At 61.2% G+C, this 16,541-nt stretch overlaps 1 protein-coding gene across 1 annotated transcript; it reads left to right on the top strand.

Moving 5' to 3' along the window:
• Nucleotides 1–306: 306 nt before the first annotated feature.
• On the top strand, nt 307–12,475 carry CCDC124 (coiled-coil domain containing 124). Its single transcript, XM_074163774.1, has 5 exons — nt 307–362; nt 1,789–1,960; nt 8,793–8,979; nt 9,537–9,651; nt 10,703–12,475. Exons 2-5 carry the CDS (start codon nt 1,802–1,804, stop codon nt 10,905–10,907), a joined length of 666 nt encoding a protein of 221 aa, XP_074019875.1. The 5' UTR covers nt 307–362; nt 1,789–1,801; the 3' UTR covers nt 10,908–12,475.
• Nucleotides 12,476–16,541: the final 4,066 nt, after the last annotated feature.

The following is a 16,541-nucleotide window of genomic DNA, read 5'->3' as shown; positions in this document are numbered from 1 at the left end:
ACCGCCCCAGGAGCCGCTACGGCCTCGCCGCCATCTTGGGGCGCCGCCATCTTTGTGCCGGGCAGGGCAGGGAAGGGAAGGCGGCGGGCGGAGTGCGGGCTCTTCCCCGGCCTTCTCTCCGTGCTGCCGCGGGTGGGAGCTGCCGCCCGGCCCGCCGCCCCGCCTCCACTCGCCGCCGTTCCCCGCCGCTCCCGCCGTCGCGGCCTGGGGGGAGCGGGCCGTGCCCTTAGTAAAGATGGCGGCGGCGGTGGCAGCCGCGCCCTGAGGCGCTGCCGGCGTCTCTGGCCCCGCCCCTCCCGCCGGAGCGACCGCGCGCCCCGGTGACGCGCAACGTGCGCGACGGCCGGAGCGGCGGGGACCGGGTAGGAGCGGGCCGGGGCGGTGGGTCGGGGCTGCGGAGGCGGCCTGAGGGGAGGGGACGGACGGGGAGCGCGGAGGGGAACCGGGGGAGAGGGGGAGGCCTGGGGAGGGCCGGGCGGAGAGGCCTGGAGGGGGGTGATGGTCGGGGGTGCGGGGGGCAGGCCTGGGCCCAGGGGGAGGGCGGGGGTCTGGGGAAGGGAAGGGAAGGTGGGGAGGGGGGGAAAGCTGGCCCTGTCCTCAGCCAAAGGGGGAATGGGCAGCTGGGGGGGCTGTGTTGGGGGGACGACGGCGACGAGGAGACACAGAGACACCCTGTGGTGGGATGAGGGAGGGGGGTGTGTCGTGGTGAGGGCGGAGACGACACCCTGTCGTGGGGGCGGGGGGCGGCTCTGTCGTGGGAGGGGAGCTCTGTGGGACCCCAAGGCGAGGCGGGGTGCTGGGGACGTGGCACGGGGCAGGGGTCTGGCCTGGGAAGGTGACAGCCACCCCCTGGGTGGGGGCAGCTCGGGGCAGGCTGGCTCTGGAGCGGGGCGCAGAGCAGCCCCTGGGGCTGGGGGGGGGGAATGTCCCTCGCCCTCCTGTGCCTGGTGCTGTCCCGCAGACCTGCCCCAGGCCCTGCCCCGATTCAGGAAGGGTCAGAGCAGGTATCGGGGAGGAGAAGGGATTTAATCCAGCCCAGCTTTTTGAAGAGCTTGGGACTCGAGCACCAGCCCTAAACAGCAGCCCTTCTCTGTGGTTGCTGGTTTAGCAAGTAGCTGCCTGCCATTAGAAATAAAGATTTAAGATCCAGAAGGTGGTGTCTGCGTGGGGGCGTGCTGAGAAGAAGGGCCTTTCTTAGTGCCCGGTTCATTTTCTGGCTCCCGTTACACCTGGCTTTAGGAGTTTTCCAACCCTGGCGACGTAGGGGAAATAAATACAGCACATCTGCAGGGTCGTTTGTCTGAGTTAAACGGGGCCACAGGGATGAGTTTCTGTACAGACGGGGCGATACAGCGTTTGTGCTGCTTCATCCTGCGCTGCTGCCAGCAGTGAATTCCCCTCGGAGCCTGTCGGTGTGCAACCAAAGCACCCGGCTTCGTTTTGACTCGGCAGCAGAGAGCGCTTTTTGGCTTGCAGGGTGGTGGTGCTTTTGACTCGGTACCAGGAACCCGGCAGCTCGATTGCTCCTGTGGTGGCAGCACAGTAAATAGGCGGGAGGGACTGTCCCCCGCTGAGGACCTGGGGCGGAGTGAGCAGAGTTCCTCCTGGGTGAGCTGGGAGATAATTAGATCTGCACTGCCCAGGATCTCAAAATTGTATGAGGCAATGAGAAAAGGGGGTTTTCCTGTTTTCCTGGTGTGGGCTCCAGCTGTTCCTGCTTCCCGGGGTGACGGTGAGCCCCAGATCCTGTCCAGGCCAAGGAGCTGAACCTCTTTTTCTTTTCCGCAGAGCACCTTGAGTGATGCCCAAGAAGTTCCAAGGTGAAAATACCAAGTCGGCTGCTGCCCGGGCGAGGAAAGCTGAGGCAAAGGCAGCAGCCGATGCCAAGCGCCAGCAGGAGCTGGAAGATGCCTACTGGAAGGATGAAGACAAACACGTGATGAGGAAGGAACAGAGGAAGGTGAATGACGAGTCAGGGAGAAGGGTGTCTTCTCGCTGGTGCTTTGCTGAGCCCGTGAGGTCCAGGCTCGCTCAGAAAGGGCCACTTCCCCCTCCTCTGTCCCCGAGCTGTAGCTGTCACCCCACACGTTGTCCTGCGCTTCGTTTCGGGCAGAAAAGCTGAGATTTAATGGCTTCTCTGGGAGCTAAAAGAAGCCGAGTGTGGGAGTAAGTGTAAGCTTTGATGTGTAATTCAGAAATCTGGTGGAGCTGAGAGCTGACTTCCCGAGGGAGGCAGTAAAAGCTTTATTGTTGGAATCATTTAAAATTGAATTAAGTAAAAGATCAGGAACTCTGCTGCGGGGCTTGATTTTTGACAAGCAGTTTGTTAGGGTTTTTTCTTTCTTTTTTTTATCTTTCTTAACTTTTCTTTGATTTATTTATTTTTTTTAATAGAAGGAAAAAGAAATCAGCAGGGTTAAGGGTTACAAAGTTGGGTTTTTTTTTTTTCCTCCCTGGCTTGGTGTGCCAGACTTCAGGATGTGTTTCTCTGGAAGAATTCTCTCTGGTTTGCTCTTACCAGCTTGCTCTGCCCTGGGTGCGCGTTGGCCTCCGTGTTGAATAAACAGAGCACTTTAATGCTCATTTCTGGGTGATTTGGTTTTTGACGTTGTCCTGCCTCAGCGTTAGACAAATCTACCTTCTGGTTTTTGTGGATTTTTCTAGAAACGGTTGGTGATAACTTTGGTCCCTCTGCTGAAATGATTGCTTTACCCCTGTGCTGACCAGATGGGGCTTCTGTTGGCGACATAAATGGGATTTATGGGGTTACTGGGATTGTGCTGCTCGGTGAATTGGGCGCATGCTGAGCGTTGTGTGTCGGTGCTCGGGCGCGCTGGCCGGGCGGGCAGGGAGCCAGCGCGTCCCCGTGACCTCCAGATCTGCCTGCTGCGTACATCTGCGTGAGCTCACCCCTAATATGTGTCCTGATGTTTGGAATTTGGAGTCCTGGGTGCTGTTCCTCCCCCCGCCCCCCCCCCGCAATCCTGTAATGCTGCCTAATTACTTCCTGGAACAAGGACTTATTATTGCTCTACTTAAGATTTTTGCTGGCAGTGACCTGTTTGACTGGGCTTCCAAAGCAGCCTCCCGCAGGCGAGGGGAGTCTGGACTGGGGAGCCGTGTCGTGAGCTGGAATTGCCAACTGGGAAACTGGGGTCCATCCCAGAGCTTCAAACTGGGGTTTAGAGAAACCAGTGAGGGGGTTTCCACTCGGCACCTCTCCCTGCATCAGCACAGGTCTGAATTTCACCCGAATGCTGTGTTTTACTGTGTTTGCTTCCCACGAACTCCCCTGGGGACCTTGCAGCTCGCAGCAGCAGAATTCTCCGCTTGGATGGGGGCTGTCCTGCCAGAAAGGCTCCCAGTTTAACTGCACCTACACGGGAGCTTTTCTGCAGCTGGAGCCTCATACAGGCGCTGCCGCAACCGAAGCGAAGGCTGGGGCTTTGTGAGGGGGAGCAAATGGCCAGCACAATGGGTTGCCGGGGCACAATAAATCAGTTGCCGGGGCACAATAAATCAGTGAAACCCTTCCTCATCTGCTTCTCCGGTGCCATCAGGCTGCAATATCCCCACGGAGAAGGGAAGAAGCTGCCTGTGCCCCATCGCATCCCGGCAGGGAAGGGATGCGTGACTCAGATTGTAAATGATTTTTCCATCTTCATCCTAGAGAGGACAGAAACGGTTCCCAAGAGTCAAACTTCCCCAGAGAAGAAGCGGGTGGTGCTGGCGTGGAAATAACGCTGCTGGGTGGCCACGGCCATATGCTGCGGGAGGGACTGGTGTCGCTCTCAGCTGCAGCACCCGGAGGAGGGGATGGCGGCATGTGGAGGAGGATGCTCTCAGCACCTCGCACCCAGTGCTCAGCAGCTCTTCCAGCTCTTCCCCAGCTCTCCTGGCGATGGCAGTAACACATTTAACGGCAGCCGTGCAACACCTCTCGATTCCTGCACCTCCAGCGGGCAGGGGTGGCTGAAAGCCTTTGGGACGTGCTGAGACCGAACCCCACGCTCCCCTTTTAATCTCTTTTTTCCCCCGCAGGTGACCACTGGAGCCTCAGTGAAATAAGTTGCCCTGTTGCAGGGTTTGGTGGCTCTGCCTGGCACTCTGGTGGCCTCGGTGACGAGGCAGTGATGCTCATCGAGGTTAATACTTGAGCGTAGGGAAGCTTCGTGTTCAAAATGCCACGTCTGCTGTCGTGAGAGTCACTGTCACCAGATGATTGTGCTGTGGTTTGCTTTTGCTACGTTTTGGGGTTTCTTTAAATGCCGCCCCCTTCCCCCCGCCCCGCTCTGAGAGCAACCGTCCTCTGCTAACGGAGGATGACACTCGTTTGGTGGCTCTGCGATGCGTAAAGGAACATCTGAGCTAATGTCACCAGCCTGCCATGTGTGCATTCCTCCTCTGGCACTTCAGCACAAGTCGCAGCCTGTTCCCTTCCCTGGAGAGCTCTGCCTGCAAAGCACAAAATCTCCATCCTTCTTGCTGGAAGACTCAGGGTTTTACCGCGGTGACTGGTTTTTCTTTCAACGTTGGGGTGTTTTCGTCCTTTTTGTCCCTTCCCACTCCTCCTGTGCAAAGTTAGAGTGCGGCTCAGAGCGCCACGCTCCTCGTCAGCCTGATGAGAGCGTGGTTTTTCTCCTGGCAATTAGCTAAAGTGTCTCTGGTGGTGGAGCAGCCGTGGATGTCTGTGTGTCCTGGGCGAAGCTGCGGGCAGGCTTGGAAGGGTAACAAACCATTAAATCAGCTGGAGCTTTACGGGAAGAAAGGGACGGCTGGAGTATCTGTCCAGGGCAGAGGTCTGGGAGCCGGAGTCAGACTTTCTTCTCTCTGGTGTCCTTGGGTTTTGCCACTTTGTGTCCTGACCAGGAAAATCTGCTGCTGGAGCCAAGGTGTCCGCTTGGAAGGACGCAGCCAAATTCCCGGTCTCCTTCTCCAACTCCCACCAGGGAGAACAAGCCCTTCTCCCCTCTCAGGCTGTATTTTGCCGGGTTTCTCCTTGCTGAGTGCCCGTATTGCCAGGAAAGCAGCTCCTCCTCGTCCAGCAGTGGCTCAAAGCCCCTCAACGCCCTTCTCTCTGCCCGGCGTGGTGTCAGCAGCACCATCGCGCCGAGGTCTCTCCCATGGCTTTGCTCGGTGGGAAGGGCGACGGGAGAGCGCGTGGGTGATGTGGGAGCGAGGAGACACATTGTCCTTGTGTACAAAGGGTCTGGGGAGAAATTCCAGCTGAATGCAGAGCGAGTACTTGTTCTAGGAGAACGGAGATAGTGCGCGAGGGAGCAGTGACTCTTTCCATGCGGGTTTTATGCCTTTCTCCTTCCCCTTGGCCTCGGTCGTGTACCAGTGGGTCCCACCCCAGGCAGGCAGGCGGTGACTTTTTCTCTCCCCGCTCTCCTCTGATTCAGAGCAGAATTACTCAGCTCTTGTTCAGATAAAATGCGAGACGGGTCAAATGACTGTTCTTCCCTCTTCGGGGGACGTCTGCGGGGTACCAAGTACAGAGTGCTGAAACCTGGTGGCTTGAATGAGCAATGCAGGGGACAGAGATGTCGTGGAGGGGTACCCGATGACACTAGGCTGGGCTTCAGAACCCCAGAACCATCTTCCTCAGGCTCCAGTGTCCTTGGACACTTGCTTTGAATTCCCGTGGGTGATGGAAGGGGCGTGTTTGATCCCGTCTCAAAGCTCTGGTGGTACCTCAGAGAGCACTTGGACGTACTCCGGGTCAGTTATGCCCCGCTCACCTTCTGACTGCGTCATTTTTTGCATCGTTTTACCCTTTTGCGGTGCCAGGAGCGACGTGTTCCTGCCTTCCTCGGGGCCTCGCGCTTCCATTGACCGCTCGCTCTCAAAGCCCTGTGCGTGGGACCTCGTTCTCCTCCTCCCTCGCAGGTGGGAAGCTCTTCTGAAAGCTAATGAGTTGTTCCTTGCTCAGGCACTTCTCTGCGAGGCTGGAAAATGGCCTTTTAACACACAAGTCCTTGGGGAACTGAAGTGCCCAGCTGGAGAAATGTCACCCCCCTGCTCCTCCCGGTGCCCTGCGGAGCGCAGCGACGTTGAGGGAGAAAAATCATTAATTTCCTTTCCAGTTTCTAATAGCTTTGCGGTACGTTTCACTTCGACAAATCCAAATCTCTTTCATCAGGACGTTTAAGCTGATTCATAAAGGATTAGTTTGGTTTGGCCCAACCTCAGAAAAGTCTTCAAAAATAACAACTTTGGGGCCCCTCGGGGATCGAGGAGGAGGAGGCTCAGAGCTGCTGCTTCCCAGCGCTGCGGAAGGTGGGGAGCAGAACCTGGACATGACAGGGAAACCTGAGCGTGTAGCTTTGGCAGATCTTGTGACAAATTAGTGACGGTGCCAGCTTATTTACTCTGCCGCAAATAGAAACTCAATTGTAAATGCCAGGGAGCAGGGAGCAGCTTCCCCCGGCAGCTGGGGGGGGGGGAGCAGTAACTGGAGGTCCCCCTGCAGCTCCCAGGATGGGGGGAAGGCTCTGTTTCCCCTTCCTCGAGCGGATGTATCCTCTTTGGAGAGTTTTTTTTTTTTTTGAAAGGAGTTATCAGCAGAAGAGCGTTATCCTTGAATTTCTGCCCTGGCAGACGTGCTGCCGTCCTGGCCGAGCGATGCGAGACCGGCTGCTGAGCTGGCTGCCTTGCGGGACAGTCCCCTTTCTGTCACAAGCCAAGGGGTAAAAGATAATCTTCTCCAACTATAAATAACGTTTCTGTTCTGAAATGTCTTGCTCCCTTTCCTTAGGTCATTAGAACTTGGTTATCCACTCCTTATCTGTCTCCTGAATTATTCAAGCCCCAGCCCCGCCTGCTCCCGGTGCCAGCACCTTCTCCTCCTAACCTCCTTCAGTCGCCCCTGAGCTCTGGAGCTGGGATGAGAAACTGGGGGGCAGTGGTTTCTTTGCACTAACCTGTGTTCTAGGCACAGAATCACGGAATTGTCAGAATTGGAAGGGACCTCTAGAGATCATCTAGTCCAACTCCCCTGCTAAAGCAGGGTTGCCCAGAGCACATCACTCAGGACTGCATCCAGGCAGGTCTTGAAGATCTCCAAAGAAGGGGCTAATTAAATGGCTTGCTCTCGCTGGCTGCTGGACCTTCCATGGCCCTCCTTCTGTTTTGCCGCATTAATCTCTTCTGTTTTGGGGTTTTTCCCGCGTTCTTCCTCAAAACTGCCTGATGCTCAAACAAGAGGCTGGTGGCTGAACTGGAAATCCCACCTGGAGCTGGGTGAGGGTGGGCAAAGCCCTGTGGCTGCTCTTGCTCGACCATATCCCTGTGTATAAATTTTTTTAAGGGGGAAGGACAGTCCTCCCCCTCCTCTCGTGACAACCTTCCTGTTCCAGGAGTGGCCAAAATCTCTTCTCATCTGAGGAGACCGAGTAGGTTTGTTTACTCAACCTTTACTAGAAGAGGGAGAGGCCTGACAAGAAAACAGCGGGCAGGGAAAGCCGATGTCTTAAATAAATGAGTTTGCACTTTGAAATCGTGCACGGTCCAGTTGCCGGGGCATTGTGTCTCAAGGCACCGGCACGACGCGCTTAATGACCAAGAATTTGAAGGCTGTAATAAAAGCTCCATCCCTCTAATGGCTTTTTTTTTTTCCCCCCATCCTTGGCCCCAGCTGCTCGGCGTGGAGTTAGGAGAGGCTTTTCCTTCCTTTCCCATCCCTTCCCAGCTGGGTTGAAAGGCCTGGTCCTTGCTCCGCTCGACCGAAGCCGCAGCAGCCCCAGGGCATCTTTTGATTGAGCATTTGTGGGCTTTGATTCCGTGTTTTGATGGGTTTTTCTTTAAACTCTTGAGCCGCGGAGCGACTTAGAGGGGTTTTTTTTTTTGTTCAGTAGAGTCTTAAACCCCAGCCTTGCTGAACTGAGCCATACCCCGACGTGTGTGACTCTGCTCCTGCTCCTCAAACACCGCAGCAGAGGGCGGGTTGCGTTGCTGCCGGGGTGGTTTTGCCGTGCGGCTGCCTTTGAGCGATCCCGTTCCGTTACCGCTCCATCAGCTCCTTGTGCCATCCCTGTGAATAATGGATGAGAGCCGTAATTAAGTGTCCGTGGAACTAACCTACATCCGAAGCGCTTTGCAGCATGTGATGCTGCCCCAGAGAGATGCTCACTTGTTTCTTTCTTTATTTCCCAGACTTTATGGGCTTTGGGAGAGGAGGGAAAAAAAAACCAACCCAATCTTGAAGCCAAAGAGCTGAAAGCCCCAGGGACTCGTTGCACGGTCTTGTCACCCTCTTCCCTGGGCCTTGGAGGGCAAAGTGGCTCTTAAACTTCTCGAGAAGCACTTTAATGTGAAGCAAGAGCTGCGTTGCTTGTTGGATTCGGTCTGACCGCCCTCCCCGGCTCTTGGGGAGAGCGTGAGCCGGGCCCGAGGACGGATTCGGCTCCTCTTGAACAACCGCTGAACTTTCAACCTCTGGCCACTTATTCAAATTAAAGTGGAAAACTTAATCTGATTGTCAGCGGTTCCTGGCGACGCTCCTTCTCGATGGCAGGGTTGTGTTTGGCCGTATTGACGTCCCGTGGTGGCAGACGGGGCAGGGATGGGAGAATTGTTATTCCAAAGGGACAGGACTGGAGGTCGGGGGGGACCTGCTGACCTCCCTTCTGATAAGGTGAGGTCGGTGCTGCCTTGGCTGCAGAAATGAGGTGCCTGTTGCTGCTCAAGCGGGGTTCCCTGCTCCTCTAAGGGGGAGTTTGATCCCTCTGCGGCAGAGAGTGATGGAAGGCGTAAGGGTGGAGGTGACCTGGTTCCTTTCTCCCTTCCAGGAGGAGAGGGAGAAGCGGCGGCTGGAGCAGCTGGAGCGCAAGAAGGAGCTGCAGCGCCTGCTGGAGGAGGAAGACTCCAAGCTGAAAGGGAAGTCACCCAAACAGGTCACTCCGGGCAAAGTCACCAGGGCCCAGATCGAGGAGACGATCAGAAAAGACCAGCAGCAGAAGGAGAACGCAGACACAGGTTTGGTGGGACCATAGAAAGGCCCTGAGAACCGTGGGGGGCTGGGGAGTGGGAAGCGGGGGGGCTGTTCCTTCTTCACCTACGGTCGCTGAAGGACAAGGTGTTGGGAAAGCAGGAGCTGCCTGCAGCTATTCCGTGCTGCATCCGCTGCTGTGGCTGTGTCTGAAACACAAATTGAGGGGGGAAGAAACCTTCTGTCACCTTGAGGTGGAGAAACAGAGCTGCAGAGCGGATGCTCTTATCTCCCAGCACTGAGTTTTCTCAGCGCTGTCTTCAGAGGGCTTTAGATTCATAGAATGGTCAGAGTTGGAAGGGACCTTAAAGATCATCTCGTTCCACCCCCTGCCCTGGGCAGGGGACACCTCCCACCAGACCAGGGTGCTCAAAGCCCCATCCAACGTGGCCTTGAACCCCTCCAGGGATGGGGCAGCCACAACTGAAGAAAACTTGAAAACAACTTTAGGAAAGACCCTGCCTCTTCTGAGGGTTCTGCACGGGCTGGATTTGACGTTAACTGTTGTCCCTTCCCCCCCGCCTCCCCCCACCTCCTTGTGCAGTGGAGAAGGAGAAGACTCACTTGGAGGTTCCTTTGGAGGAGAACCTCAACAGGAGGGTGCTGGAGGAAGGGTCTGTGGAGGCCAGGACGATCGAAGATGCCATCGCTGTCCTCAGGTACGTGGCCGGATCGTAGCGATGCTCTCCTTTGAAAGGTGTTGCTTTCCTTATGAGAAATTCTTGCGGACCCTCCCTCCCCAAGAACGGGCTGATTTTTATGCTTTGACCGTGACTTTCTATATTCTTGGTGGTGAGACCAGGACCTGTCCCCTGCCCTGTTGTTGGGTTTGAAGCAGGCAGGGGGGACATCACGGGGTTTTTCTGCTTCATCGCCCGGGTTATCCGGCAGGCGCTCGACTGTGCTGAGAGAGGGGGAGAGCGGGGTCTGGGGGGAGGTGTCTCTGATCCCTCTGTCCTTCTGGAAGAACAGCAGGCACCAATAGAGGTTAGGGGTGGACCTGCTGGAACGCAGCTCTGAGGAGAAGGATCTGGGCGTCCTGGTGGATAGTAAATTATCCAGGAGCCCAGCAATGTGCCCTTGTGGCCAAGAGGGCCAATGGGATCCTGGGCTGCGTAGGGAAGAGTGTGGCCAGTAGGTGGAGGGAGGTCATTCTCCTCCTCTGCTTTGCCCTGGTGAGGCCACAACTGGAATACTGCGTCCAGTTCTGGGCTCCCCAGTTCCAGAGAGACAGGGAACTACTGGAGAGAGTCCAGCGTGGGGCAACAGAGATGGTTGAGGAATTGGAGCATCTCCCTGATGAGGAAAGGCTGAGAGAGCTGGGACTCTGGAGAAGAGAAGGCTGAGGGGAGACCTTATGAATGCCTCCAAGTATCTCAAGGGTGGGTTGAAGGAGGATGGAGCCGGACTCTTCTCAGTGGTTCCCAGTGACAGGACGAGGGGCAACGGGCACAAGCTGGAACATGGGAAGTTCCACTCAAATATGAGGAAAAACTTCTTTCCGGTGAGGGACAGAGCCCTGGAACAGGCTGCCCAGGGAGGTCGTGGAGTCCCCTTCTCTGGAGATCTTCAAGCACCTCCTGGATGCAGCCCTGAGTGATGTGCTCTGGGCAACCCTGCTTCAGCAGGGGAGTTGGGCTAGATGATCTCTAGAGGTCCCTTCCAACTCTGACAATTCCATGATTCTCTCCAAATTCCCTCCCCCGGCAGCGTGGCCAACGATCTGGACCGACACCCCGAGCGCCGGATGAAAGCCGCCTTCACGGCCTTCGAGGAGGTCCATCTGCCGCGCCTGAAGCAGGAGAACCCCAACATGCGCCTCTCCCAGCTCAAGCAGCTCCTCAAGAAGGAGTGGATGAAGTCTCCAGAGAACCCCATGAACCAGAGGCACAAACCTTACAACAGCCAAAAGTAGAACTAGAGCCGATCGTCATCCCTGTCCCCCCCCGGCCACGGACAGCGGGCTGGAGCCCCCCCCGGGGGCTCTGCTGGGATGAAACCAGGAGACGCCAGGAACCTCCTCTCCTTTTGTTTCCCTTTTCCTGCCCCCACTTCCAGTCTCTCTCTGTTCTTGGATTTAAGATAAGCGTGAGGCTGTGGCTCCTGTGGCCCTGGGGGACCCTGCCGTGTCCCCACTGGTGGCCTGTCCCCCCCCCACCTCGACGTGCTCACCCCCCCCCCGCAGAGCGACCTGGACAGACTAACGCTACCTTCACGTGCCCAAATTCGCTTGTTTTCTCACAAAAAAAGAGCTACTAACTCGCTTCCAGACCTTCAGCAGTTTGTGGGGTGCAGCCTGGCGAGGTGGGGGACACCCCCCCCCCCCGTGCTGGCTTAGCACCCCCCCTTCCCCCCTTAACCCTTTCACTGCCCAGACCGGAGCCCAACCGCCTTCTCAGCCCTGTCTCTGCCCTCCTGTTCCCCCGGGGGGGGCGGAATTTTTGCAGCCGTCGAGGAGGAAGGGACCCTGCCCTCCGCTGCTCCTGTCGTCCTGGGCGCTGGGATGTCCCCGAAGAGATTCCAAACTGGGATCGCTGGTGGCCCGGCTATCTCCTTCCTCTTGATCTCGGCTGGGATGGGGGGGGAGGAACCGCGGTGGTAGCGGGGGGAAGAGGGAAAAGAACCTTCCGTCTTTGAGGGGGAAAGGGAGAAATGACCCAGCAGAGGGTGGCTCCCCCCCCCCGTGTCCCTGCCACGCTGCTTCCCCGGGGCCACTGGTGGGACTGGAGGGGTCCTGGGGGGGAAGGGGGGCTGTAACCCCGAGAACTGCCCCCCAGAAGGGAATCTGCTGCTTCTCCCCCTGCTTCTTCCCCTGCCTGCGCCCGGCCCCGGGCAAGAAGGTGCCCCGTGGGGCTGTGAGAGCCACTAGCCCAGCTGTGGCCCCCGTTGGCCGCAGCCCCGTGGCCTCTGGTGGCCCAGGGGGGGAGAGGGGGGGTGAGCTCCGGTGGGAGAGCCGTGGCAGCGCCCGGGCAGGGGCTGGAGGCGCTCGGCCGCAGTCCTCTCCCTCTCCTGGGAGTTTCTGGTCACTGGGGTATTTTTTCTGTCCCCTCTCCCCTTTCACGTCTCTTTTGGGGGTAAAACTCTTTTTTTTTTTGAGGTCTAAACCCCCCGCCCCCCGCCAGCGTCTCCCTTTGGTTTTGGTGCTTATTTGTGTGTTTAACGGGGGCTGTCCTGCGGGGGTGGCCTCTGTCACCACGGAGGGTCCCCCGTCATCGGGCAGGGGGCTGCGGGACCCCCGGGGGCTGCGGGGGCGATGGCACTTTGCTGCTGAAGGGCTTTGAGGGGGCCGTGCTGAACCCCAAACCCTGCAGCCGTTTTGGGGGTTCTCCCTGGCTCTCCCTCCTCCTCCCCCCCCCCCCGCGGCTGAAGGTCCCTGCCAGTGTCGTCGTGTGTGTCCCCCCCAGTAAGGACAGGGAGGAAAGCACCCCCCCCACACCCCCCGCCCCGCTTTCCGTGAGAATTTTGTTGTGTTTGAACCCAATTAAAAATGAAAAAAAAAAAAACAAACCCCCCCCAACCCCCGTGAATTTGTTTAAGGAATAAAGGACCGGGGGGGGGGGGGAAGGCTCTTCTTGGCTTGCTTGGGGAGGTGGGGGGGCTGTTCCCCCCCCCCCCCCCCCGAAATGGGTTTTAGAAATCCAGCAGGAGATTTCCGTGGTTTCTGCCTGGGTTGGGGATCCCTTGGGGGGGGGGGGGCGCCCCCTTTGTGCCTCCCCCCGGGGTGTCTGGGGCTCAGCGGGGGTTGCAGACAGCTGCCCTGCCCCTGCCTGCGACGGATGCTGATGAAACCCCCCCGCCCCTGCCTGTGCCCCCCCCGTACCCCCCCCACCCCTGCCTGTCCCCCCCCCCCGCCCACCCCTCCACGATGCTGAAATAACGAGTGTTCCCCTCCCCTCATCCCCTCCCTGAGCCCCCTTGTCCCCGCATCCCCCAGGCCACAGTTCTGTGTGTCCCCCCCGCCATCCCTGGGGGAGCGGGGGTGCCCCCCCCGCCCCTCCATCCCTGCCCTCCCTTGCCCCCCCCCGTGGCGCAGAGGCTCCGCACAGCCCTGGCTTTGTGCCGCGGAGCCCACCCTCCTCCTCCTCCTCCTCCTCCTCCTCGGCACTGCGGCAATGCCATGTTGTGTCCCCCCCCCCGGTGACTGCACGGGACACACACACACACACCCCCCCACGGGGACCCAGCCAGGCTGCGGGGGGGGGGCGTTGTGGGGTGCAAAGCCCCCATTCCCCCCCGCGATCCTGGGGGGTTGAGCCCCCATGTCAGCCCCCGGGGGAGGGGGGATCCCCCGTGGTGCAGCCCCCCCCCCCCCCCGCCCCCTTCCGCTATGCTCAGTGCGAGGAGGGGGGGGTTGGAAGAGGGTAATGGGGGGCTTCTCCCACCCTCCCAATTCAGGGAAGGGATCCCCCAGTGCGGTGGGGGGGGTGTTATTGAGGGAACCCCCTCAGCGCAGGGTGGGCGTTCCCCAGTTGAAAAGAAGGGATTAATGGGGGGAGTCCCTCAGTGGGGGGGGGCAGGACCCCCCTCCACCGCAAGTGTGGGGTTAATGGGTGACCCCCCCCCCATCTCCAAGGCGGGTGCGGGAGAATCCCGCGGCGCAGGAAGGAACTCCCGGGGCAGGGAAGGGGTTAACGGGGGGGGGTGTCCCGGTGTGTGTCCCCCCGCAGCGAACGGGTACCGGGGGGGGGTGGGGGGGGTGTCGGTGCCCGCTGCGGGGGGGTTCCCGACGCCGAGGAGGGGGCGGGGCTTGGCGGAGAGGGGAGGGATTCCCCGCCCCGCCCCCCCCGGGGATTCCCCCTCCCTTTCCATTCCCCCCCCCCCAGCTCCACTGCGGGAAGGGGGGGCCGCGCTCGCGCCTTGGCGCATCCCGATGGGGGGGGGGGGGGGGGGGCGGCGTTGCCATGGTAAAGGGCTGCTCCGTTGCGGGGGCGGGGGAACCCGCGGGGGGGGAGGGGGGGGGGCGGTCACGCGGCCCCGGGATCCTCGCAGCGCCCGCGCAGCCGCGCAGGGCTCGTACCGGGCATCCCCCCCCGCCACCCCCCCGCACCGGGCATCCCTCCTCCCCCCCCCCCTCCCCCCTCCGCCATCCACCCCCGCACCGGGCATCCCTCCCTGCATCGGGTATCCCCGCACCGAGCATCCCCCCCCCTGCGGCTCCCCCCCCGCCCCGCCCCCGCATCGGGCATCCCCTCCCCTGCGCCAGGCATCCCCCCCCCCCCCCCTTCCTCGCCCCAACGGCCCCCCCGCTCCCCCCGTACAATGCACACCCTCTGCAGAACACACGCTCTGCACCATGCCCCCCCCGCACTGTGCACGCCCCCCCCGCACTGTGCACACCCCCCGCACCCCGCAACCCCCCCCCGTCTTCATGCCCCCCCCACCCCGCCCTGCGCCACGCACCGCCCCTGCACCACGCAGCCCCCCGGGCACCCACAAGCCTGCCCCCCCCCCCGCAAGATACGCACCCCCCCCCGCACACTGCAGCACCGGGCAGGGGCTGCACCCGCCCTGCACACACACAGCCCGGCGTGACACACGTGTGCACACGCACACACAAAGCCAGCCGTGCAACCCCTTGCACACGTGCGCGCGCGCGCACACACACACACACACAAAGCCACGGGTGACACCCTTGCACACGCACAGACCCATCCGTGTAACCCCTTGCACGCGCAACAAGCCGTAAACGCAACCCTTGCACACGTGCACACACGCACACAAAGCCGTGCATGTCACCCTTCGCACACGCACGCTCACAACCGTGTTTTTCCCCCCTGCACACAACACAAAGCACACAACCTGTGCGTGCGCACACCTGCACGCTGCAACCCCTATAGCCGTGTGCTGCACACACCCCCCCCCCCCGTGCACACCCCCCCGTGCACACCCCCCCGTGCACACCAGCCCTGTGCCCCCCTGCTTTGTTCCACGCACAACCCCATCCCCACACCCCCTCCAGCATCACACGCGGCCCCCGTGCAGAGGCCGCTGGGCACACTCGCACGGCCCCCCCCCTGCACACGCGTGTGCCCTCAGCTCTCTAGGCTGACAAAGGGAGCCTGGGGGGGGATGCTGCAGGCGGGTGGGCAACACCCACACCCCCTAATAGTCCCCCCACCATGCCCACCCCCCCCCCCCCCCGCACACCCACCACAGCCCGCCCAGCGTGGGGGCCCGTGCAAGGGGACAACCTGACCCCCCCCCCCCCACCCGGGGTCTGGCGGGGGGGTGTCCTGGTTCCCCACCGATGGCAATCACACCCCTGGGAGCCGCGCACCCCCCCCCCCCCCCCCCAGTGGTCCCCATGTCCCCCTGGGCGCTGGGTCCCTGCCAGCCCACGGGGCTGCTTTCGGTGCCACCGGGGGCTACCGAGGGCACCGTGGCCGGGTCGCAGCCGCTGCGGCTCCCGGGTGGGCTAGTGAAGGGCAGCATTGGCGGGGTGGGGGGGAGAAGGGGAGGCCTGGGTGCTGGGGGGTGTGTGATGGCCCCCCCCCCTCCGTCCCTGCCGATGTGGCAATGAAAGCGGGGGGAGCCGTTTTTTTTTTGGGGGGGGGGGGGAAGAGGGCTAAATTTAGCAGCAGACAATAGCGGCGGTGGCCGGGAGGAAGAGGAGCGGGAGCGCGCGGCGGCGCGTGTGAGCGGAATAGCAACGCCGCCGCATCGCAGCCCCGCGGCCTCCGCCTGCGCACGGGGGAAACCGAGGCACGGCGCGGTGCCGTGGGGCCAGCAGGGACCCCGGGGGCCGGAGCCTGGGGGGCTCGGCCACCCCCGGCCCCCGATTCATCCGGTTCTGCCGGTGGAGCATCCCGGCAACCCGGGCTCACCGCCGCCCCGGCACGTGCCGACACCGGGCCATGGTCACCGGCGGCGCAGCGCTCGAGGGGAGCGGAGGCCGGGGTCTGCCTGCAGGTGGGTGTGCTGGGGGGGGGGGGGGGGGGGGGGCGGTGGGCTGGGGACCCCCTCCCTGGTTCCTGGGAACCCCCCTTGGCTCCTGGGGACCTGCCAGTGCTGGGGAACCCCCCCCGACTCCTGGGGATTCCCCCGGCTCCTGGGGATCCCCCAGCTCTTGGGGACCCCCTGGCTAGTGGGGACCCCCCGGGGGGGGGGGGAAAGCAGGGATGGAGCGGGGCAACGAGGGGGGGGGGGGGGGTCGGGGGCAGCGAGGCTTTTTGGGGAGGAGACTCTGTGGGGGGGCTTCCCCGAGGGCACCCCGAGGCTCTGGGGGTCCGGGACAGGCAGGGACCATTCGGCCCCCCCCCCCCCCCCCCCCCCCCGCTCCCACCTTTTGTGCACCCCGCAGCCCTCGGCACCCCCGGGGGGGGGGACGACACATACACACACACACACACACACACACACACACACACGGCGGTGACAATGAGGACGCGATGGGAGTGACTCTGCCCGGCTAAAAATATCCGCCTCCCCCGTCCCCTGCCAGCGACGCGGCCTCAAGGTCACTGCCCGGGGATGATGGAGGGGGGGGGGGGGGGAAACGCGGGGGCGTGGGGCGGGGAAGCCCCCCCTGGTCTCCCCCCCCCCCCCCAAC

This window comes from Numenius arquata, chromosome 25 (genome assembly GCF_964106895.1).
Source record: "Numenius arquata chromosome 25, bNumArq3.hap1.1, whole genome shotgun sequence".
NCBI classification, from domain to species: Eukaryota; Metazoa; Chordata; class Aves; order Charadriiformes; family Scolopacidae; genus Numenius; species Numenius arquata.
This window is presented reverse-complemented; position numbering and strand designations above follow the sequence as displayed.

Coding starts and splice junctions, on each gene's coding strand:
- CCDC124 (XM_074163774.1), top strand. CDS start 1,802: ATGCCCAAGAAGTTCCAAGGTGAAAATACCAAGTCGGCTGCTGCCCGG. Junction 8,980..9,536: donor GAAGGAGAACGCAGACACAG/GTTTGGTGGGAC, acceptor CTCCTTGTGCAG/TGGAGAAGGAGAAGACTCAC. Junction 9,652..10,702: donor GATGCCATCGCTGTCCTCAG/GTACGTGGCCGG, acceptor CTCCCCCGGCAG/CGTGGCCAACGATCTGGACC.